Consider the following 26340-nt stretch of genomic DNA (forward strand, 5'->3'; position numbering starts at 1 on the left):
TTCTCTCTCTGCTCCTTCCTCACTCGTGCTCTGTCTCTCTCTCTCTCTCTCAAAAATAAAATTAAAAAAAGTACTTTTTGCCAATAAAAAGAAAGTCACTGAGAAAAACCTGAAGTTGATATTGTTGAGAACATAGTGTTCAAAGAATATTTCATTATAGGGAATAATATAATGCTACTTTTATTTTTGGTTAATATTGAATATAACATCTAATTAACCTTAGGTTATGTGGAAATGTTTATATAGAGGTTTTGAAGAATTGTGTATGGAAGATGCTGATTTAATGTATGTTCAGATTTTCAGTAAAGTTTTGATTGCACCATTTAGTGATGTCAGGCCAAATTACATGGAGGTAGCTTTCATCTTAAATTAATGTCAAGTTAGGAATACCAAGTTTGGAATTGAAAAATATCTGCTTTTTTTTTTTATTGTTTATGAACTTAGTATTGTTGAACAGTCTTTTGATATTTAGAATTCTTAAGCACTTGTACAAAGTGTACATTTTTCATCTTTTTAAGATTATTGACATTGAAATAACTGACTTGTAGAGTTTAGAAATTTAATTACCTTTTGTGCGGGGAGTTGTGTTTTTGGTACTCTGTTTCAGTACTAGTTTTAAAAACATGTCTGGGAAGTTTAATTTTCCTCAGCCTTCAGGGAGACTTGATGTTATTATTTTAGAGAGTAAGAAAAGGAGAAAATCTTGAGTATATGTATATAAATATAAATTATATTTTATGATTATAGAGATGACTTATTGAAGTAAGAATTTTAGAATGTATGATCTATGTAATATACTGTCTCAGAAAGACACACACTATAGTACGGTGTTTAAAAGCGTCACTGCCCAGGTTTTTATATTGTTTATGTTTCTTAATAGTTGTGTGAACTGCTTAATTTCTGTGTGCCTCAGTTTTCTTATCTCTAAAAAGGTGATAAAAACAGTATTTAGCTATCATTGTATATGGGTTTTCTTAAAATAGTACCTCATGATAGTATATTCTCAAAATTAAGTGTCTATTATTGTCATTACAATTATTATTATGATTATTATCATCATTGTAATCATTTTCCAGGCAGAGAAAATTTTCAATTTGTCATTAGAAGAATTCAGCAATTACTTCCCAAATGTCTTTTATTGTATGATAAAATATCTTCGTACTTGCTGTTTTGCACTCACCAAAAACCTTGGCAAAAGGCTAGTTCAGAAGTTCTGAATTGTAATTGGGTAAAAACTTAATATATTTATTTAATTTTAAATTCAGGGTTATAGCTGTTTTTGTTTCTATATAGTTCTGGATTTAAGTATATATTTTAAAGAATTTTTTTCCTTAAAGCTAAATGCTAGAAATTTGGACAGCGTTATTTTTAAGACCATTACAGTAGCAATTACATTTGTATTTGGGGTGTTGAATAGGTTTTAATTTTCTTTGTTTTTTAACCTAATTTCACTTTTTAAAAAAAAATTTTTTTTTAATGTTTATTTATTTTTGAGACAGTGAGAGACACAGCATGAGCAGGGAAGGGGCAGAGAGAGAGGGAGACACAGAACGTGAAGCAGGCTCCAGGCTCTGAGCTGTCAGCACAGAGCCCGACGCGGGGCTCGAACTCACGAACCGTGAGATCATGACCTGAGCTGAAGTCGGACGCCCAAACAACTGAGCCACCCAGGCGCCCCCCTAATTTCACTTTTAAAATCATGGAGGAAAATTGTAGTAGCTTTTAAAATTTGCTATGATAAATGGAAAGCTTTGTGCATAAAACATCTATTTTGTTGAAAAGCTGAGAACTTTTTCTGAGATTTTGATTACAGCTTTTGAGTTTGAGATCAGCTTTACTAATTGGCAGAAATTATGGAGAATTGTTAGTTTTACTATTATTTAATTCATAGATAAAATAATTTTATTTAATATAACCTTTTAAAATTTGACTTTCATACATTTTTTTTTAATTTTTTTTTTTTAACATTTATTTATTTTTGAGACAGAGAGAGACAGAGCATGAACGGGGGAGGGTCAGAGAGAGAGAAGGTGACACAGAATCTGAAACAGGCTCCAGGCTCTGAGCAGTCAGCACAGAGCCCGACGCGGGGCTCGAACTCACGTACCGCGAGATCGTGACCTGAGCCGAAGTCGGACGCTTAACCGACTGAGCCACCCAGGCGCCCCTACTTTCATACATTCTAATGATGAAATAAAAAATTCTTTATTTATGGAGTCTTTCTAAATAGATGTATTGTCATTTCTTTTCTGCAGGTGATCATTTTTTTTTTTATAATACAAGGATGTTTTCAGTAGACATCTGTGTCAGGGAAGCTAGAGAAATATATTAATGATCTTCCATCATGAATTTTTTGTAATGTTTTGGTTTTTACTAATTTATGAATTGTCTTACAGAGATACTAAAAGTAATTGCAACCCTACTTCGAAATTCTCCCCAGTGTCCTGAGAGCATGGAAGTTCGCAGAGCCTTTCTTTCTGATATGATTAAACTTTTTAATAACAGTAGAGAAAACAGAAGGTAAGGTTTGAATTTTTTCTAAGAAAAATTGCTTTAAAAAATACTGTGCAATGAATTTTCCATATGCTTTTCTCATTAAGGGTATATAAGTAATGTACCTTATATTTAAAGTGAGTTTTCAGTACCACCTTCTTTAATTGTTTTAATAGATGGAGATGCTTTTTTTTTTTTTTTGGCTTATTTTGTTTTGAACTTTTACTTTTTAGAATTCTTAAAGATGAGGGCTTTTTTTAAAAAAATTTTTAAATTAAAAAACGTTTTTTTTAGTAATTCAATATCCTCTTACAATTTTCAGGAGCTTGCTACAATGTTCTGTATGGCAAGAATGGATGCTTTCTCTTTGTTATTTCAATCCTAAGAATTCTGATGAGCAAAAGATAACAGAAATGGTTTATGCAATATTCAGAATCCTACTTTACCATGCAGTCAAATATGAGTGGGGTGGCTGGCGTGTGTGGGTAGATACCTTATCAATCACACATTCGAAGGTAAGTTTTTTTAATGAAAATTTATTTTAGTGTTATAAATGTCTATAATTTTGTGTTTTACTCATTTAAAAATTTTATGTACTTAAAAGCAAGGAAAAAAGACATTCTCTGAAAGCACAGTGAAAGAACAACTAAAAGGAATCACTAAGAAGAAAAATTTTCCAATTTCTTCAGAATCAAAGCGAGGTTTCAAATGTTATTTTTATGTATGCTTAATAAAGTGAAACCTCATGGCATAGTATAAAGGAACTTATATTTTCAAGTAGCCATTTTTACAGATACGGTTCTCTAAATTTTAGGGTAGTTTGAAGCTTTTGAACACAAGGTGGCGCAGTATATTCAAAGATGAGAAGGTATTTTAGTAATGTAAGGTGGTTGAGTTAACTAGAAAAGCTTGGGCTAATATGTGTCCTTTGGTTACATTACAGTCAGTTAAAAAATTGATTTGGGAGAATCTGCTAGTCTTTTATTTATTTTTATTTTTTTAATTTAATCCAGTGTAAGTTATTTTTATATAGCTTTTGTTTAAAAATTTTTAATGAAATATTCTACACCTACAAAAAGGTATAAGGAATAATGTATCTACCAGTATTTATGACATTGGTTTCTCCATCCCAGTTTTCTTTGTCTATCATTGTTATGCCCTCTCTCCTTCCCCACTAACCTTAATTTGGGTGTTTTCATTGTTTCTATTTCCTTCTTATGTATATTTTAACACATACACATCTGAACAGTAAATAATTTATATTTCATGTTTATACTTAATATAAAGAATATCACATTAAATGCATTTTTCTGTAGCTGGCTGTTTTTACTTATCATTGTTTGAGATTCATCCATATTGACCCATGTAGTTGGGTTCATTTTCTCAGTTGTGTTGTATTCCATGGTATGGCTTTATCCATTTACCAGTTTATGAACATTTTTGATACATTTTGTATATATTTGTAAGTTTCTCTCTCTACATTCCTAGAAATGGAACTGCTTACTTATAAGATGCAGATGTTGAACATTAGAAGATAATGCAATTTTTTCCCCAAATTGGTATATCACTTTACATACTCTGCAGTGATGTATAAGTGCTCATTGATTCACATCACCTCAGCATTTGGTATGGCTGGAGTTTTAAAAATTTTCACATTTGGTGAATTAAAATTTTTTTTTTTTTAACATTTATTCACTTTTTGAGAGATAGAGAGTGTGAGCAGGGCAGGGGCAGAGAGAGAGAGGGAGACACAGAATCCGAAGCAGGCTCTAGGCTCTGAGCTGTTAGCACAGAGCCAGATGTGGGGCTTGAACTCACAAACCGTGAGATCATGACCTGAGCCAAAGTCGGAAGCTTAACTGACTGAGCCACCCAGGTACCCCATACGTTTGATGAATTTTAAATGCTGTACCTCCATAATTTTAATTTACATTTACTTATTGTTTTGTGGGAAGTTAAAAAATATATTCTTGTTTTAATCTTTTGATTGCTGTATTATTTATAAATATCTTTTGTCAATTTATTTACTTAAGTTTTAGAGTTTTGTGTTTGTATTTTCTGAGGAAATTTTACATTTCAAATATTAACGCAGTAAAATTTAGTTTCTTTCATGGTTTATGCATTTTGTATCTGGTTTAAGAACTCTTTCTACACTCAGAAGGAATATAACCATACAATTATATTATTATAAATTAACTAGAAAGAATAAAGAACAGACATGGTGAATTTGATATATCTTTAAATGTGTTTTATTTTTTTTTTACTCTCATAGTTTATTATTCTGGAATATTTTGCCATTCTTGTGGAATATATTGCCAGTTCCTCAATGTACTTATTTAGGTGCTTGAATAACTTTTAGTTATTTGAAAGTACCTAAGAGTTATATATTCTGCTTTCTTCTTACTCAGTGAGAGGAGGGTGTGTTATTATCATAAGGATTTACAAAGATATCTTAGATTGGAAGATACCGCTCTAATTTATGTTTGAGAATAACGCAGTGATAAATAAGAAAAAGATTTGCTTTTATAAAAATGCTCTTAGTCACTACATTTTTTGAGCTGACTAGTTTAGTCTAAAACGGGGTTCTGCCAAATATGGCTTGAGGGTCAAGCCTGTGTTTTTATAAATAAAGTTTTATTCAAACACAGCCACTTCCATCTATTTTTATATTTTCTGTGGCTGCTTTCATGCTATAAGTATTCAGTATTTGCAACAAAGACTGTATGGCTTCCAAGCCTAAAATATTTACTTTTTGGTACTTTACAGAAACTATTTGCTACCTCTTGTTGAAATTAATTTAGTTTGTGCTGATGCCCAGATCTTTTGATTTCTATTGTAGTAGGCTGCTGCAGTGTGGACTAATTTTCTGCTAGTATTGTATTCCTCTTTACAAAAGATAATGAGAAAAACAGGATTGAGTTTGGGTCTTATATACATTTGGATTGGATTTCAGATCTAGGGGAATTCTAGGTTAGGGGAGTATCAGTATAAATTAGATTTTTCAAAATTTCAAATTACTATATGTTAATTCTGTGCTTTTGTACATACTTTTGTTTGTTCACGTCCTTAGGAAGAATGGCTAGAAGAATATAAACTTTAGATCAGTAATTCTTTTTTTCAAATCTTTTTATTACTTTTTAAAGTTTATTAATGTTGAGAGACAGGGTGGAGGAGGGGCAGAGGAAGGAGAGAGGGAATCCCAGGCAGGCTCCATGCTGTCAGTGCGGAGCCCGATGTGGGCTCAAACTCATGAACCATGAGATCATGGCCTGAGCTGAAACCAAGAGTCGAACGCTTAACTGACAACTACCCAAGTGCCTAGATCAGTAATTCATAAAGTACAGCCTGAAGACATTGCGAGCCTATGAGACCTTTTCAGAAAATGTGTGAGGTCCTCCTTTCCCAGCTATGTGTCTTTTGAAAGTGTATTTTTTTATATACATAAATCAAAACAGTATATAATACAACACATTGAATATAAAAACAGATACTAGAGTGCAACATCTATTAAGCTAGAATTTAAAGAGATTTGCGAAAATGTGAAATCCTAGCACTCTTCTCATTATTATTATTATCTTCTCATTATGTTATTTACACTAACATATAATGGATTTATTGTTACTTTGGAATGTGTATTTGTAAAGTTTCTTAGTCTTAATTTTTAATATGATAAGTAGTAATAGATATACCCCATAAAAATAAAAAGTTTTGGGGAGCCACAGTACCTTTTAAGAGTGTAAAGCATCCTGAGATGAAAGAGCTTGAGAACTGCTGAATTCATAGAATATTTAAGGACAATTGTCTTTTAATTTCCTATGTATAGGATTAGGAGGTTAAACTAGGAAACACCTCCAGTATCTTTGAACTTCTGAACATTTTTGACTAAACATTTATATTTAGTTACCAGTCCCTTTGTGTATGTAATGAAGTGAACATGGGCTTTGGACAAAGGATAGTTCTGGGTTTGAATTCTGGTTTATAGTATTTTGTGGTTGTGTAAACTCAGACAAGTTTCTAAACTTTTTTTAACTATCAGTGTCTAATCTAGAAATGGTAAATGTGGATATGTATAAGAAGTTAATGAAAGAAATCACAGAAAATAGAATAAATTCTCAGTGACTATTTTCCTTTGTTACAGCTCTATCATTCTTCCTATTCATCTCTTTGTTTTAATTCTCACTTCCAACACACTAGTTCAGACTCTGAGTCACTTCATGTTTGATATAAACCCAACTTTTAAAATAATTACTTATATCTACAATAATTTGTGTAGTGTGTATTCTGTGAAGTGTTATAATAGAATTGTGACTACCCAACTTAAGAACATGCTATGTGGTTCTCCCTTCTCAACCCCCACCTTAAATCTAGTCTCTATTTTGAATTTTGTGTTTATCATTTCCTTCTTTAAAAAGTTGAAAAATATATTCCTAAATAATATATGATCTGATTTTCCCTATTTTTGTATTTTATGAAAATGACATCATACTGTGTGGATGCTTCTATTCCTTATTTTTTCTCAAACTTTTTGTTTTTAGAATTATTTTTTATTGTTACATACAGCTTTGGTTCATTCATTTATACTGCTATGAATAAGTCAAGATGCTCAAAGGCAACGGTTTTACTATAGTTGTCAGTTTTATACTTCTTATAACTGTGGCTCCCAGTAAGAAATTTATAGTGACCATGTATGTATGTACACACTCACATGCATGCACCCTTCTCTCATACACCTGAAACAGAGGTTTCAGGAAACAATATTTACCCTTACTAAACTTTGGTATATAGGGATATATTCTTAGGTTTTCTTTTTTTGTTAAAAAATGCTAATGATGCCCCAGTAGGTTGATTCTGTGATCTGCCAGGTGAATTATCCTCAGTTTGAAAAGAGCACTGCTCTAGGAAATATAAGTAGGAGTAGAATTGCTAGATCCTAAGTAATGTTTCACCCTCTAATCCATGACACTTTATTTATTTATTTATTTAAATGTTTATTTTGAGAGAGAGAGCGAGCGAGCGTGCACGTGTGTGCATGCACAAGCAGGGGCGGGGCACAGAGAGACAGAGAGAGTGAGAGAATCCCAAACAGGCTCCATGCTGTCAGCACAGAGCCCAACGCTCCCTGAATTCAGTGAACCATGAGATCCTGACCTGAGCTGAAATCCAGAGTTGGATGCTCAACCAACTGAGCCATCCAGGTGCCCCTCATGACACTTTAAAGTTCTCATTTTTGCAAGCTTTTGTTTTCTGCCTATGTTAAAAAAATTTTTTTTTCTTCCCTTTAGTGATTTGTAGTTCTATATACATGTCTAGATCATTTCTACTCTGGATATTTCTAATGATCAGTAGCGTTAGGTATTATTTTCCTGTAAGTTTATTATGCTAAAAATAACTTACATAATGTTACTCCCTCCACAAACCCTTTGTTTTAATATTCATAAAAAGGCAAATAAAGTTTTTTCTTTTTTTTTTTTAACAACAGTTTCTACTCAATCTTTCATTTCCTCTTGAACAAAGGATTTCCTGCCTTACCTTCCACGTAACTTTTTAAAGTTATATCATTCTTTGTTAAAAAGCTTCATTTTTGTTTATTCATGGCATGAACTTTGTGTTCCTTTGTAATTAGCCATATCCTTCATAGTTTTCAGGATTTAACTACCTCAATCACTTATAGCGCATTCTGTGTGAATTCACAGCACTTAATTTTCTCTTGGTATTTCTCTTAAGTGTCTCTCTGTCTCCCTCCTTTTCCCATTCCCATTTCTCCCTCAGCTTCTCTTCCTCTCCCCCTCTACCTGTCCTCTCTACTCAGTCTTCTCCACTCCTCTGCTCTATTAGGTACTGTGGGTATCTAGTGCAATCTGTGCTGCCTTCTGTCCCTGCTGCTGCCGTCTATCACTGCCTAGCTAACTCTCTCCCCCTTTGTTTGTTTCTCTTTCTTCTTTTGGCCACTTTTCCTCTTTCCTGTCCCTCTCTCTGTTCTTCCCTTCAACATTCCTTCCTCCATTCTGTACCCTCTGTCTTCTCCTTTCCCCCAGCCTATGTCTCTCTCTCTCTGTTCTGTCCTCAGTGAATCTGTGTTTGTTTTGTCTCTGCTTGAGTGGTTACATACTCTGTGGTCTCTCTCATTCATTTTCTTTTTTTCTTTTAAAAAATATATTTTAAAGTTTATATTTATTTTGAGAGAGAGAGCGCACACAAGCAGGGGAAGGGCAGAGAGAGAGGGAGAGACAGAATCCCAAGCAGGTTGCATGCCGTCAGCGTAGAGCCAGATGCGGGACTTGAACTCATCAACCATGAGATCATGACCTGAGACGAAATCAAGAGTCGAATGCATAACTGACTGAGCCACTGAGGCGCCTCTCTCTCATTTGTTTTCAATCACCTGTGTCCAAGTCTTACAGTAGTTGTGTACTGCTTTTCTTCCCATTTCTACCTTAACTCTTTTTTTCCTTTCCACTACTCCCTTTCTTCCTATCTTCTTGTATTTGAGTACCTCTAGCTACTATGAAAGATAGAAGGATGCATCAGGAACAGATCTTATCCTAAAAAAAGTTACTTTTTAATATGGGAGATAATATTATCTATATATGTATATATATATAAGTAAAGCACTAAAAAACAAGGCAGGAAGGAATAAATGCCATAGAAGAGATACTCACAGTGAATGGGTAGACAGCCTCACATGAGGCTATCTGAGACAGGGTAGAACAGATGTCATTTGATGACAGCGTTGAAGGGTAAATAGGATTTGGGCATGTAAAGACTGGAATGATGAAAATCGCTGGTGGAAGAATTGACATAAACAGAGGTACAGAGGTGGTGTTACTGAGGAAAAAGCATGGTGAGTTGTTGGTTTGCTTGGGAATATGTAACTTACATGAAGAAGAGCAGTAATGAGTGATACAGCAAATGTTTGCCATTGAATTATGAGTGATCCTATAATATCTCTCTTACTATATTTGTTAGAAATGAGCTCTTATATCTTATTTTGGTTGTTCCTTGTAAGCTCTGATGAGTAGAGACAAAAGATTTTATACATCTTTATATCTCCTGTAGAATTGTGCATAGAGCAATGTGGCAGTTGCACATTAAATATTTGTTGCAGGAAGAAGGAAGATCCACACCATCATTGTTTGGGCTGTCTAGTTTAGCTGTCACATGGTACTGGGGCACCCTGTATGTGCCTTAGCATCTCAGTCTTCTGTTATCAGTGACTGATGAAATAGCTGCAGCAGCTGTCTTGAAAGTATGTGTACCATAACCACACACAGTCTGATTTGGGAATCTCTCATCAGAGTAACTTGAGATGTATATTTTATTATAGTCTCCTGCACTTCACCCCAGAATCTTAATCTGAATCTCATAGGATGTTCCCAGAAATCTGTGTTTTAAAGTTAGCCCTTCTTATGCATTCTGTATTTCAAGTGCCCCTCTGAGTGTACAGAGAATTATTTTTACTAACCTTTATAAAATTCTTCCCTTCCTGCCTTTACACTAAGCTGTTAATATAATATATTCTTTAGAAAGTATCACAGATATAGAGGAATTATACATAAATTGAATATGGACCCCAATTAAGACCCCTTAATACATTTTAAAAATTAATGAAAATGTTTTATGTCATTCTGGGAGCATATGTTATGGTGCAGAGAATGTTGAAAGAAGAAGTATAAACTCCACTTATACAAAAAAACCCCAAAAGTATGCTTTGTATATTTTAAGTATATGTATTTATAGTTTATGTGTATATTATATATAGTTTATATGTTATATATTTATAGCTTGTAAAACTATTATATAAAACTTATTTATATGTATTTATAGTTTATATATTATACATAGTTTACATATACAGTTTTAATTTATGTTTTTACTCCAGTGACTTACAGCTTTAAACAGATATTAAAACCTTTACAAAGAAAATAGTTACTTTATGGAGAGGCCTGTCTTGCCTGTTTTGGGCCAAGAACCAGTCTTTGAGTCAAGTTTTAGTATTAAAATTACAAAATGGAATAAATGCTGATTAAGTCAATTGTAGAGTATTTTTATCTGAGTAAAACTAGACTTATTACTGTTTGCTGCTTAAGTATACTTTGAAAAATAAATGCTAAACCTTTACTTAATGCTGTGAGGGGGAAAAGAAAAATTTAAAATTGTAGTATACATTAGTTCTTGTGGTTTTCACCTTTAAAGCTTAATAAATGTCGTTTAGTTTTATTTCTCTGTGTGAAAATTTTTCATTAATGAAAATCTTTTCTCATAAGGTTTTACAAAGTTAATTTATTTGAATATTGCTATGTTAATTACTTTGGATTTTTAATATCTTGACATCTGTCTTTGAAATGGACAGCTGACATTCTAAGGTGCTTCAAATGAATATTTACTAAAGTTTAGGATGGAGCTGAAGTGATTCAGTAAGTAGGTGAACAGTTTGTAGCGTGTTGTTAGAAATTCTGCCAGAAGTATTGAGACCAAATTTTTTTCTCTAAAAATATTCACTCTGAAGCTTTACATTTTTATACATGTGATACTGAAGTGATGCTTATTTTTTCTTTGTGCAGCCATTTAAAATCTCAATATCATAAATTTATAACGTGGATCTTGATAAAGTACTGGTGTGTAAAAAACTAATGTTGCAGAATTGTATAGCTTTTGCAGAGTTACATCAGGATACATTCAGCTGCTATAAAAAGCCAAAGAAACTCAATTGCAATTTTATTGTCCAGTTTGATAGATTTCCTGCCACCTTTGTAGTAGGGAAGCTGTTTGTCACTGTATCTCTCTCCTCCAACAGCTGAACTAGATTTTATAAGCAGTAATAGGGTTTTCTAGTGTAACTGCCCTGTGTTGCTTACTTTGGTCTCAGGGTTTCAAATATGTATCTGTTAAGAGTAACCTTTGTAATTCCATTATTTTCTTAGGTATTTTCCAGGTTGTTATTGTTGATCCTTTTCCTTTTCCTTTTCTTTTCTTTCCTTTTCCTTTGCTTTGCTTTGCTTTGTTTTGCTTTCTTTAATTAAGTGGCTCTGTGCCCAATGTGGAGCCTGAACTCATGACTCTGAGATCAAGAGCCGCATGCTCTGTTGACTGAGCCAACCAGGCATCCCACTTTTCCTTTTTTAAAATGCTTTAAATTTAACACTATCTTGAGGAATTAATTGATTCTGTTTTCACTTGGTATGCTAGATTGCTTCTACTCTTCAATTAAAATTTAAATTAAGGCATTTAAAATATCCTGAATTATGAGAACTGTTAAAAAATATCCTTTTTCTTTAACAAGTAAAACTCAAACTTTTTCTTATTTTTATGGATTTTACTTTTTAAGTAGGCCCATGGCCAGCATGGGCCTTGAACTCAAGACCTTGGGATCAAGAATAGGTTGCTCTACCGACTGAGCCAGCCAGGCACCCCAAACTCAAAACTTTAGGTACTATATTTTGTCTAGACCTATATTGCCATGAAGTAGGATGGGTCTGTGACTTATAATAATCAGTGAGTAAAAGTTATTCACACTTACATGAATTTCAGTGGCTGCATATTATTAGGTATATACAGTACATCATATTATGGAGCCGCAAAGTTAAGTGCAAAAGCTGAGCTTTATAACAGCTGAATGTTATCAGGTCACTTGTAGTTATAGGAAGGAAGACTGAGTAAATAAGGTAGTTTTCATTTTTTTGGCATTCTCCAAAATTTTATTTGGAAAAATTGGTGGATGTGATATTTTAAAAATCTATTGATTTGTGTTACAATGTACTACATTAACACCATAGTTTAACTTTTCCTTATCTTTGAACAGTGCTGGGCCTGCTTTTATATAAATGTCTCCTATTTTGTAGGGTAAATTCCTATAATTCCAGGAGTCTTTACATGTATTAAGAGGTTCTAAAGGATATTGCTAAATTACCATCTAAAAATTTGTACCCATTTATACTCTAGTTTTTATGAGAGCACCTGTCTAAACAGTTCTTAAAATGGGTCAAGATGACTTTTTATAAACAAAGATTAATAAGTTATTAATTGTATGATATTTTATGCCACTGTGCTTCCTATCTTTATCTAGATAAATGAGGATAATACTACTTGTCTTTTAGGGTTGTTCTGAAGATTATGTGTGTCAGTATGTGACAAATGCTTAAAACATTGTACAATAGGTATTCTCTATATCTCAGCTATTGCCACAGGTATTTAATAATATATCTGGACCATATCCATATCAAAATGGACTTAACTTGATATTTATTACTAAATATGTATTTTTAAGCATGTTGCAGAACTAGGGAGCAACTATTATTTTAGATAGATTTTCATAATTTAAGGAGGTTTGAGGGTAGAATCTATTTATTCTTTTAAATAAATTTCTTTTAAATTCTACAATGTTTCCATGTGTTACTATGATATTTATAGAGATTAAGAAAGTACTAAGTGGTTAGAAGGCTTCTGTTTTGTTTTATTATTTAAAAAAATTTTTTAATGTTTATTTTTGAGAGGGAGAGAGACAGAGTGCAAGCAGGGGAGGGGCAGAGAGAGAGGGAGACACAGAATCTGAAGCAGGCTCCGGGCTCTGAGCTGTCAGCACAGAGCATGACATGGGGCTCGAACTCATGAAATGCATGACTATAACCTTAGCAGAAGTTGGATGCTCAACCAACTGAGCCACCCAGGTGGCTTGGTTATTTTATGTTAGCTTGGTTTATTTATTTTGAGAGAGTGTGAGTGAGAGTGGGGGAGGGACAGAGAGAGAGAGAGAGAGAGAAAGAGAGAGAATCTCAAGCAGGCACCGCACTATCAATACAGAGCCTGATGCAGGGCTTGAACTCATGAACCACGAGATCATGACCTGAGCCAAAATCAAGAGTCAGAAGCTTAACTGACTGAGCCACCCAGGTGCCCCATGCATCTGTTTAAATTGCATCCTCACTTGGTGTTAATAAAGTGTTGGTCAAAAATAATTTTATGAAAGAATAAAGTTTGTTTTTTATATTTATTAGGGTTGCTTACTAAAAAAAGTTAAACTTCAGACCAAAAATTGATTTAACTTTGATATAACTTATGTATATTAGACTACTTAAAATTTTAGAAGGAAATGATTGAGTGTATTAATTTACTTTCTATATACTGGATTTCTCCAAAACTCTATTCAGAAAAATTGGTGGAGATAAATTTTAAAAAATATATTGAAAATTAATTTAAAGACTTTGAGAACAAATAGCATTATATCATATAGCATATGTGTAGGATTATATATACGATACTCTTTTTTAAAAATTTTTTCTTAAAACATTTTTTTTAATGTTTATTTATTTTTGACAGAGAGAGAGAGAGAGAGACAGAGCATGAGTGGGGAGGGACAGAGAGAGAGGGAGACACACAATCTGAAGCAAGCTCCAGGCTCTGAGCTGTCAGCACAGAGTCCGACGTGGGGCTCGAACTCACGGACCGCAAGATCATGACCTGAGCCAAAGTCAGACACTCAACCGACTGAGTCACCCAGGCACTCCTATATGATACTCTTCAAGAGAACCCATGACAGCCCTTAAAGCACTGAAATAAGATTTTATTCAGGAACTATTGCAACAGGGGAAAAGAGACCTGAGTGTATAACTGGGCTCAGTTCTGAATACAACAAGGAAAAGTGGGGATTTATACGCAAGGAAGAGGGTAGGAGTGGGGAAGAGATTCAGTGGGTGGAAAATTCATAAGAGGACACATCTTGGATAGAGGAGATTCTGGTTAAACAGACTTAACAGGTTTTTTTTCCTAAAAGCAGGCCAGGTTGATAAGATGTCACTGGGGATGGTGGGGTTGAGAAATGGAAACAGAAATCAGGTTGATCAGTTATTGAAGGTGGGACCCCGAATTGCCACTTGCAGCTTTTAAAAAGAAAAGCAAAACTGGAGGCATCACAATTACGGATTTCCAGCTATATCACAGAGGTGTAGTCATCAAGACAGTATGGTATTGGCACCAAAACACGGTCAATGGAACAAAATAGAAAAGCCAGAAATGGACCCACAACCATATGGTCAGGTAATCTTTGACAAAGCAGGAAAAGACAATCTCTTCAACAAATGGTGTTAGGAAAATTGGACAGCAACATGCAGAAAAATGAAACTGGACCACTTTCTTATGCCATACACAAAAATAAATTCCAAATGGATGAAAGATGTAAATGGAGACATGAAACCATAGAAACCCTAGAGGAGAACACTGGCAGTAAGTTCTTTGACATCAGCCTTAGCAACTTCTTACTAGACACATCTCAGGCAGTAAATTCTTTCACATCAGCCTTAGTAACTTCTTACTAGACACATCTCTGGAGGCAAGGGAAACAAAAGCAAAAATGAACTATTGGGACTTCAAGATACAGCAAAGGAAACAAAAAACAAAAAGCCTACGGAATGGGAGAAGATCTGTGCAAATGACATATCTGATAAAGGAGTATAAAATCTACAAAGAACATTGCAAACTCAGCATCCAAGAAACTAATAATTCGGTTAAGAAATGGGCAGAAGACATGAATATATATTTTTCCAAAGAAGACAGCCAGGTGGCCAACAGACACATGAAAAGATGCTCAACATCACTCATCATCAGGGAAATACATATTGAAACTACAATGAGATACCACCTCACACCTGTCAGAATGGCTAAAATTATCAACACAAGAAACAACAGATGTTGGTGAGGATGTAGAAAAGATGGAACTCTCATACTGGGAATGCAAACTAGTGCAGCCACTCTGGAAAACCAAATGGAAGTACCTCAGAAAGTTAAAAATAGAGCTACCCTATGATCTAGCAATTGCACTACTAGCTATTTACCAAAAGGATACAAAAATGCTTATTGGAAGAGAGATGCACCCCAATATTTATAGCAGAATTATCAACAATAGCCAAATTATGAAAAGAGTGCAAATGTCCATCAACTGATGAATGGATAAAGAAGAGGTGGTATGTATATATACAATGGAATATTACTCAGCCATCAAAAAGAATGAAATCTTGCCATTTGCAATGATGTGGATGGAACTAGAGTGTATTATGCTAAACTAAATAAGTCAGAGAAAGACAAATACCATATGATTTCACTCATGTGGAATATAAGAAACAAAACAAGAACATAGGGAAAGGGGAAAAAAAAGAGAGAAGCAAACCACAAGAGACACTTAAAAGACAGGGAACAAACTGAGGGTTGATGGAGCAAGGTGTGTGGGGGATGGGCAAAATGGGTGATCGCCTTAAGGAGGGCACTTACTGCGATAAGCACTGGGTGTTATATATAAATGATGAATCACTAAATTTTCCTCCTGAAACCAATATTTCCCTATATATTCACTAACCAGAATTTAAGTAAAAACTGGAAACAAAAAGACAAAAAAGATATGGAGGGTGGGGATTCTCTCTAAACTGACTTAACAAGATCCTTGCTGAAACTCAGAGATGCAGGTATGGCAAAGACAGGGCTTAATTGAGTAGCAGGATCAGAGGAGCCTGACTAACTTTGGTCCAGGAGAGAGTCTTTTTTAATGTAATACAGTTGTTCTACTTTAAACTTTGCTTTTTGTCTTTCCTTGACAGATGATATATAGATATGTTCCATTTTTTGTTATTTACTCTTTTCATTTTTTTTGTAGAGGGTTTATTTTAAGCTACATATGAGTAGAATAGTATGGTTTATAAGTCAGATCTATTTGAAAATAATTTTTTAATTTTTCTGTGGTAAATTATGTAGTTGCCTTTTCAAGTGGTGGGTAAATAAAGCTTGTCCTTACCTGTAGGATAAAATTTCATCTCCTTCTCTGGGTTCACAAAGCCTTAAATAGTCTAATGCCTGTTTAGCATTTACATGCATACTTACTGTTTTTATTGTTCACCACTTCTAGAAATACTTTAATCTTATTGCTTTACTGAATAACTCAAGTGTCTTAAATGAACCATGTTCTTTGACCATCCATTCTTATGCACGTTAAAAATTTTTTTATGTTTAGGTATTTTTGAGAGAGACAGAGCACGAGCAGGTGAGAGGCAGAGAGAGAAGGAGAGAGAGAATCCAAAGCAGCCTCTGTGCAATTAGTGCACAGAGCCTGTTCTGGGGCTCAAAGTCATGAAACTGTGAGATCATGACCTGAGCTGAAATCAAGAGATGCTTAACTGACTGAGCCACCCAGGTGCCTCTACATTATTAAAATTTTTTCTGCACATCATCTCTGTTTTTAATCCTTTTCTATCTTGCAAATGAGTATTTATTGCTGAAGTCCAAACTTAAGTGTCAGCATTATTCTGCTATTTCCAGGTGCTTCTAGGTATTTCTAGGCAAACTATGTAATTTCTGTATATTGCTGGTAATATAGTGTATAAAACTCTGAACTACACTTCAAATTACTTGAAAACGTCTTTTTAAAAATGTAACATCTTTTTTAAAATGTTTGAGAGAGAGAGAGAGAGACAGAGAATCCTAAGCATGCTTCTTGCTACTGTTAGCGCAGAGCCTGATGTGGGGCTCTAGTCCACTAACTGTGAGATCATGACCTGAGCCGTTAAATCAAGAGTCGGGTGTTTAACTGACTGAGCCACCCAGGTGCCCCTGAAAAAGTCTTTAAAATATTCCCAAAGGGTACACAAAAGGCATGAACAAATGGAAAAACATATTTCCTAGAATAGGAAGACTCAACATCATAAAGTTATAGTAACATGATGTTTCTTTAGATTATTTTGTAAATTTAGTGAAGTATTGAGATAATACTAACCAATCATTTTTCTTTTTGTGGGGAGAAAGCTATTTAATTATTAATGGTAATCATTAAGGAACAGTACAGTAAAATACATAGAAATAACCAGGTAAACTCTGTAACAAGCAATGACAAGGGGACTGACTCTACTAAATACTACAACATACCAAATGTCATAAATTTTCAAAATGTATTGTTGACACATGAAGAGATAGGCTGACCTGGGAAATAGAAAGTCCAAAAATACATGAAATTTCATAAAGACTTTAGCATATTATAAATGATGCATCTCCAGTCAGCAGGGAAAAATGGACTCTTTAATAAATGGTATTTGTATAATAGAAGTTTCATCTAAGGGGAAAAAAAATTGGATCCCCAGGTAATTTAAAATATGGATTAATTAACTGGTAGGGAGAGAAACCATAAATAGGTACTAGAAGAAAATCCAGAGCAGTATTCTTTAACCTTAGATTGTCTAAGAATTTTCTAACTGTAATTTAGAATCTAGAACCATTAAAGAGGAAAGACTAATAGTTTTTTACTACATTAAAACAAACAAAAACTTTGTGATCAAAAAATAACACTATAAGCAAAGTCAAAAGGCATATGACATATTGGAAAAACAATTAGAACCAGTGCAAAGGTAACATTGCTAACATATAAAGTCTTCCTAGGGGCGCCTGGGTGGCTCAGTTGCTTAGGGGACTGACTTCAGCTCAGGTCATGGTCTCACAGTTTGTGAGTTCAAGCCCTGTGTGGGGCTCTGTGCTGACAGCTCAGAGCCTGGAGCCTACTTCAGATTCTGTGTCTCCCCCTGTCTTACCCTTCCCCTGCTCATGCTCTGTGTCTGTCTCTCAGTAATAACTAAACATTAAAAAAAAAATGGTTATAGTCTTCCTAGAAGAAGATAGCAAAAGAAAGCCCAATAGAAAAATGGACAGAAGACATCAAACAAGCCGTAGAAAACTAACTTCAAAAATTTCTTTAGCTATATAAAAAAATTAAAACTATCCTGAAATAGTTCACCAAGGTATATTACATGACAAAAGAAATTGTGGAGCAGTTTGTACTTTGGATGTTAATGAAACAAGTGGGAAAGTGAGAATTTACGTCTGTATATGCATGAGACTACCCTGGGAAGGTACATAAGAAATAACTAGTCGCCTGATTGTTGGGAATTGTGCCAGTGAGGACAGTGGTAGGAGAGAAACTTAAACTACATACTGTTTTATATTTGAATCATGTGAATTTTAGGGGAGGAAAATCTTTTTCTTGACCCTTTTAGAGTCCCAGGCTGGGCCTGAAAATTAAACTGATAAATAGAGATTAACAGAAGAAAAGCATAAACATTTACTTAATATGTTTTACAGTACATGGGAGCCTTTATTAGAAAGTGAAAGACCCAAAGAAAGGGTTAAGCCTGAGTTTTTTTTTTTTTTTTCTTAAACGTTTACTTACTTTTGAGAGAGCATGAGCGAGCAGGGGAGGGATAGAGAGAGAGAGAGAGGGACAGAGGATCCAAAGTAGGCTCTGCGCTGACAGCAGAGAGCCTGATGCAGGGCTTGAACTCACTAACCATGAGATTATGAGCAGAGCGCAAGTAAGGTGCTTAACCGACTGAGCCACCCAGGTACCCCAAGCCTGAGTGTTTTTTTTTTTTTTAATTTTTTTTAACGTTTATTTATTTTTGAGGCAGAGAGAGACAGAGAATGAACAGGGGAGGGTCAGAGAGAGAGGAAGACACAGAATCCGAAGCAGGCTCCAGGCTCTGAGCTGTCAGCACAGAGCCCGACGCGGGGCTCGAACTCACGGACCGTGAGATCATGACCTGAGCCGAAGTCGGACGCTTAACCAACCGAGCCACCCAGGCGCCCCAAGCCTGAGTGTTTTTATACTAGGTTTGATGAAGAGTGGAAAGTCATGGGAAAACACGATAGGACAGAGGGTATGAGCTAAGGGTAGTAAACTGGGGGAGAATTAGCGAGGCCTATTCATTTGGATTTTTTTTTTTGGCATCCATGTATCTTCTGAGATAAGGAAGCTCCTTTCCTCTGGGCTATAGGGAGGGCACCTCTCACATGAGAGGCTTCGGAGAGCAAGAGGGGATCAGAGAGTTCTTCTAGAACCTGGTGTTTCTATAATCTACTTCAGATGAGAATGGAGAGGTCAGAGAGTTCTTCCTGCACCTGCTTTTTCTCAAATTCCTTCATCTTAAAATATTCAGTATGACAACATGCCATATTTTGTGGTAGTGCATTCTGAACCTTATCAAAATATACTACCTACTCAAACAATACTTTTAAGTTTTTTATGTGGTGAATATATAGTGCAAATTATGTTATAGGACTTGTTTTCCTCACAGGATTGTTTCCCTTTGTTATTAAACTTAAAAAAATTTTTTTATAACTAATTCTCTTAAGTAGTAGCCTAGCCTTATGCTTGATACCCTTCCAGTAAGGTTGTAATAAGGAAGCATTTAGGAACTTAGATTTGAACCAGAGTATTTAGATTTGTAACCAAGATGGCTTTGCATAAAATAGAGCAGTAAAAATTTATAACCTTAAAATAAGATTGATAACCTTATGAATATTAATAACTTGACTTTATTGTATCTGTTATCTTTGCAACATTGTTGTTGCAAGCTGTGGGACCGAGCCTATGTAAAAGCTCTCCTGTTGTGTGGTAGTGATCATTTTGAGACATGCTGATTGATATCCCATATAGGGAGATTCAGCTGTGTTTATAGATATCTTATTTATCAACTATGAAATGTTGGTAACCTAAGAATTAGAAGTTAACATGTAATATTCAGCTGATATTTCCATAGGAAAATAACACATGAAAAAGATGCATTTGCTTAGTAAAGAAGGTTGGTTGCTAAACTTAGCCTAACATTCAAAAGGCTGAATTTTTATTGGTTAAAGTCTTTTAAACATATGGATTAATAATGTTAATCTCTTGATATATTGTTGTATCAATCTTTTATCTCCTAATTAGTAAATTTGAGTGACAATTAAGTTGAAAGTAATGGCAAAATAAATGTTGTAGTTATTAGCTCATGAGAATCTTTAGTAGTTTAGAGAAGTGCTTTCCAAACATTACAAACAGCTATAGATTAGCTGTCAAATGATTGTGAAGATTAATGACTAGTGCTTTAGCTGGGTAATTTAGAACAATATCCGGTAATTAATTAGGAATTATCAGTCACAAATACCTTTAGGAAAAACGGTATCAAAAAAGATAACAACACTGATAATTGCTCAATTGCCATTTAGCTTTTAGAGTATTGGAGTAAATTAAAGAGAAATTTCAAAATCAAGTTCGGAATTTTGAAAGCTTTTCTAATATTTATATTTACAGAAGAAAGAGTTAACAAGTTGGTTTGCTTAGGAAATACAAAACACTATTTACAGCAGATTTGACTGCAAATCAGTATAATACAGAAGAAAAGATATTTCCTGTGGCACATTCAGGTTGTACTTTATGAAAATGTACATTGCTTTGAATTAAAATGTGTATTACATAAGCCATATTTTGTTCTTGGAATTTTAACATTAAATGATATCCTTTAACCTGTCTTTTTAAATGGGCAGTTGAAAGTTTGTCTGCTGGTTATGAATGTAGATAGAATATGACGAAGAAATATACTTCACCTTTAGAATGAAAAGTCTAATCAAATGATTGAAAGAAAGTATGCTGATAGTCATGAAAAGTTGTAACTTCAGTGAATACTAGCAACAGCATCATGAAAACATATCTGTACAAGATAATTTGTGATAGCAAAAATAAGTATCTTCTGTTGGCTCTGAAGAAGGCAATGGAAATGTAGGAGGAATTCCTTAAATTGATGATAACCAGTAGAGAAGTTCACTTCTACGTAACTAACTACACCAGTTCCTCCTTATCCGGGGGGAATATGTTCCAAGACCCCCACTTAATGCCTGAAACTATGCATAGTACTAAAGCCTGTGTATGCTGTGTTTTTTCCTATACATACATATCTGTGATAAACTTTTATTTATAAATTAAGACATTAACAACTGTAACTACTTATAAAGTAGAACAAGTATAATATACTGTAATAAAAGTTATGTGAATGTGGTCTATCTCAAAATATTTTACTGTATTGTACTTGTCATTCTTTTTGTGATGTGAGATGATAAAATGCCTGTGTGATGAGAGAAGGTGAGGTGTATGATGTAGGTTTTGTGATGTAGCATTAGGGCTACTGTTGACCTTCTGACAGTATGTCAGAAGGAGGATCATCTGCTTCAGGTGATCCTGGATCATTGAGCGATGTTGATGGTGGGATGTCAGGAGCACATGATGTCAGTGGTAAGGGATCCTCGGTAGTTGAAGGTTGTTTTTGCAAAAAACCTTTTGAAAGAACATTGTAATGGGAATTTGTTGACTTTATTTTTCATTCATCAATGTTGCTGCAGAAGTTGTAATCCTTCAGTGATCATATGGGTGACTTTAATGCTCTGTTCCTTCTGAGGATCATATTCCATAATTTTGTCCTTCAGTGTCTGTGCAACTTGAAATACTTAAGCAAATTTCTATAATGTCCACATTGCCAGTTCTGCTTCCATTTCTTCCTCCATAGATGACTCAACAAGTTTTTCCAATTCCTCATTTGTTAACATTTCTCAGTGGCTTTCAGTACGTTCTTCCACTACTTCATCAAGCATTTCAGCAAATCCTCTCTACTAATTTGTCTTGCTGAGTGAATGGTTTTCCTAACTTCTCCATCGATCCTGAGAAGGCTTTAAAATCATTGCTGACTTCATAAGTTCTTCCAGCTGACATTTACAGTTTCTGGTTTTAATTCATCCATTGAAGTTTGATGAATGTTATTGCATCAGCAGTAAGGAATGATTTCCACCATTGCATTATGTCTAGATTAGGGTCTTCATCAGTTGCTGATTGAGTGTAATCAAATACTAGATGGGTGGAGGTGGCCTTGACAAATCAAATGATGTCCTGGTCAAAGGGCTGAAGCAATAAGGTCATATTTGGTGGTAAAAATACAACCTTGCCATTTTCATTTTCATACCAAAATTCAGGTTTCAGGATGGCCAGGTACATTGTATATAACAGGACTTTAAATTCTAACCCTTCCTCTTCCAATTATTTTTTCACTTCTGGGATAAAGCATTGATGGAACCATTTCACTAACAAGATGGTTGTCACCCATGCTTGCTTGCTTGCTTTTTTTAATGTTTATTTTTGACAGAGAAAGACAGAGTGCGAGTGGGGGAGGGGCAGAGAGAGAGGGAGACACAGAATCTGAAGCAGGCTCCAGGCTCTGAGCTGTCACCACAGTCGGATGCAGGGCTCGAACTCACAAGCGATGAGATCATGACCTGAGCCAAATTGGAAGCCTAACCAACTAAGCCACCCAGGCGCCCCTGAAAAAGGAAAAAAAAAATTGTTATTTAGTTTTGATTTTTAAAAGTTTATTTATTTATTTATTTATTTATTTATATTATTTTTTTAATTTTATTTTTTATTTTTTAAAATTTACATCCAAATTAGTTAACATATAGTGCAACAATGATTTCGGGAGTAGATTCCTTAGTGCCCCTTACCCATTTAGCCCATCTCCCCTCCTACAACCCCTCCAGTAACCCTCAGTTTGTTCTCCATATTTATGAGTCTCTTCTGTTTTATCCCCCTCTTTGTTTTTATATTATTTTGTTTCCCTTCCCTTATGTTCATCTGTTTTGTCTCTTAAATTCCTCATATGAGTGAAGTCATATGATTTTTGTCTTTCTCTGACTAATTTCACTTAGCATAATACCCTCCAGTTCCATCCAAGTAGTTGCCAATGGCAAGATTTCATTCTTTTTGATTGCTGAGTAATACTCCATTGTATATATATACCACATCTTCTTTATCCATTCATCCATCTGATGGACATTTGGGCTCTTTCCATACTTTGGCTATTGTTGATAGTGCTGCTTTAAACATAGGGGTGCATGTGTCCCTTCGAAACAGTACACCTGTATCCCGTGGATAAATGCCTAGTAGTGCAATTGCTGGGTCGTAGGTTAGTTCTATTTTTGTTTTTTGAGGAACCTGCATACTGTTTCCAGAGTGGCTGCACCAGTTTGCATTCCCACCAACAAGGCAAAAGAGATCCTATTTCTCCGCATCCTCACCAACATCTGTTATTCCCTGAGTTGTTAATGTTAGCCATTCTGACAGGTGTAAGGTGGTATCTCATGGTGGTTTTGATTTGTATTTCCCTGATGGTGAGTGATGTTGAGTATGTTTTCATGTGTTGGTAGGCCATCTGGATGTCTTCTTTGCTGAAGTGTCTATTCATGTCTTTTGCTCTTTTCTTCACTGGATTCTTTGTTTTTTGGGTGTTGAGTTTGATAAGTTCTTTATAGATTTTGGGTACTAACCCTTTATCTGATATTTCATTTGCAAACATCTTCTCCCATTCTGTTGGTTGCCTTTTAGTTTTGCTGATGGGTTTCCTTCGCTGTGTAGAAGCTTTTTATTTTGATGAGGTCCCAGTAGTTCATTTTTGCTTTTGTTTCCCTTGCCTCTGGAGACGTGTTGAGTAAGAAGTTGCTGCGTCCAAGATCAAAGAGGTTTTTGCCTGAAGTTTATTTATTCTTGAGAGAGACAGAGACAGAGCATGAACAGGGAGGGGCAGAGAGAGAAAGGGAGACACAGAGCCCAAAGCAGGCTTTAGTCTCCGGGCTTCGGCACAAAGTCTGATGCAAGGTTCAAACCCACACAAGCTGTGAGGTCATGACTTGATCCAAAGTTGGATGCTCAACACTCAACCAGCTGAGTTACCCAGGCACCCCAATTTGTTTATTTATTCATTTATAAATGTTCAGTCCCTTTATTTTATTTTTTAATCTTTACACCCAGTGTGGGGCTTGAACTTGTGACCCCAACATCAAGAGTCACTTGCTCTGCCGACTGAGCTAGCCAGGCACCCTCGTGTCCTTTTCTTTGTAATTAATTTCCTTAACTCTGCCACAAATGTGGCAGCCACTACTTCATCAGGAGATACATCCTATCTAGTAATGTTTGTATTTTTCAGGACAAATCTGTTACTGAATTTGTGTAACCATCCCTTGCAGTAAATGGCTTGATGTCACTCTTTTCAAGTTATCGCTTGCTTAAAGTCTTAAAGTCTTTGTTGAGGCTCAGTGGTTTCTGGCACAACATGTTACTGTCAGTTGGAACAGGTTTACCATTCATGTCTTCTACCCACAAATTTCATGCCTTTCCCATCTTAACTAAGCACTTATCGCACACTCTTGCCATAATTTTGCAGTTTGAGGTGCAACAAATCCAATGTTGCAGCTTATTTGTTATTTGTATTTATTTTTAATTTTAATCACTAAAAGTTTGATTGTTTATCTACATTCTGACACCTCACACTTTGTTGATTTTCATGTTTTTCTGGGTGTTTGCAATGGTGCTTTCAGTCTCTATAACTTGGTACTCTGGGGTAGTAAAACATTCATGATTGTTTTCACTTGATGCCTCTCTTGTTTTTTATGTTTGATTGATTCAAGCTTATATTCACATATCTGTGATCATCTTGACATATTATGATCAGTTTTTTTGGGTGTTCATTTGTCCTGAATTATTGTTTATATTTAACGAGAATGGAAAACTCTTCTGTTTTTGGTAGCCCATCTTGTGAACGCCACTAACCTATAATATTGTAATAAATTTTGATTGAGAGAACATGACTTTGTTATATACGGCAGTTTGCTAGATGCACATCTATTTTAATGGCCTGATTGCTGTTAGATATTTTTATGCCTTGGTGACCAGCAAAGCAGTGGAAATAGCATACATTTAGAACAGTACACCAGTGACCATTTAAGCGAGTTATTTGACTGGTGAGATTAGTCATTGGGTCTGTTTCCAAACTTAGTGCCAAAGGCTTTCTCTTTTCCAGCTACTGGCCCTGAGAATGGGCTTTAGAAACTATCCTAACCTATTTGTGTCTATTTATCTTTGATTGTTCTTGCATGTTTACTACTTTTCTCCTCAGAACATACCCCTTTTATTTTCTATAAAGCTGATAACTCACATTAAAATTTTTTTCTGGCATTTTGTATATATAAAATTCTGCAGTTTAAATTTATTTTTATTTTTTATATTTTTGAACTTAGTATCTTTTATTTGGGAGCTATAGATTGATTGATTGATTGATTGATTGATTTATAGATAAGCGTGTGGTCCTGAAACCTCCATTTGTTGTTTTTTAAGTTTTTATTTGTTTATGTATTTATTTATTTATTTAAATATGAAGTTTATTGTCAAATTGGTTTCCATACAACACCCAGTGCTCATCCCAACAGGTGTCCTCCTCAATACCCATCACCTACCCTCCTCTCCTTCCCACCCCCCATCAACTCTCAGTTTGTTCTCAGTTTTTAAGAGTCTTTTATGTTTTGGCTCCCTCCTTCTCTAACCTCTTTTTTTTTTTTTTTCCTTCCTCTCCCCCATGGTCTTCTGTTAAGTTTCTCAGGATCCACATAAGAGTGAAAACATATGGTATCTGTCTTTCTCTGTATGACTTATTTCACTTAGCATAACACTCTCCAGTTCCATCCAGGTTGCTACAGAGGGCCATATTTCATTCTTTCTCATTGCCACGTAGTATTCCATTGTGTATATAAACCACAATTTCTTTATCCATTCATCAGTTGATGGACATTTAGGTTCTTTCCATAATTTGGCTCTTGTTGAAAGTGCTGCTATAAACATTGGGGTACAAGTGCCAGTTAACATACAATGTAATATTAGTTCCAGGGGTACAATCCAGTGACTCAGCACTTCCGTACAACACCTGGTGCTCATTACAGCAAGTGCACTGCTTTATCCTCATCACCTATATAACCCATTCCCCACCCCCTTTCCTTCTGCTAACAGTTTGTTCTTTAAAGTTATGAGTTTGATTCTTGGTTTATCTGTCTCTTTTTTTACCCCCCCTTGCTCATTTTTTTTTCTTAAATTCCACATATGAGTGAAATCATACGGTATTTGTCTTTTTCTGACCGATTTATTTTGCATAGCATAATACTCTGGCTGCATCCATGTCATTGCAAATGACAAGATTTCATTCT

General features: G+C 34.9%; 1 protein-coding gene across 6 annotated transcripts in view; it reads left to right on the forward strand.

Annotated features, from left to right (window-relative positions):
• Positions 1 to 26340, forward strand: part of LRBA (LPS responsive beige-like anchor protein) — a 772859-nt gene that overhangs the window by 161932 nt on the left and 584587 nt on the right. For all 6 annotated transcript variants that reach the window (XM_027067081.2, XM_027067078.2, XM_027067090.2 and 3 more), the window contains exons 21-22: positions 2397 to 2520; positions 2816 to 3008. In XM_027067081.2, coding sequence (XP_026922882.1) covers positions 2397 to 2520; positions 2816 to 3008 — 317 coding nt within the window. The remainder of the gene's footprint in view (positions 1 to 2396; positions 2521 to 2815; positions 3009 to 26340) is intronic.

This window comes from Acinonyx jubatus, chromosome B1 (assembly GCF_027475565.1).
Source record: "Acinonyx jubatus isolate Ajub_Pintada_27869175 chromosome B1, VMU_Ajub_asm_v1.0, whole genome shotgun sequence".
NCBI lineage: Eukaryota > Metazoa > Chordata > Mammalia > Carnivora > Felidae > Acinonyx > Acinonyx jubatus.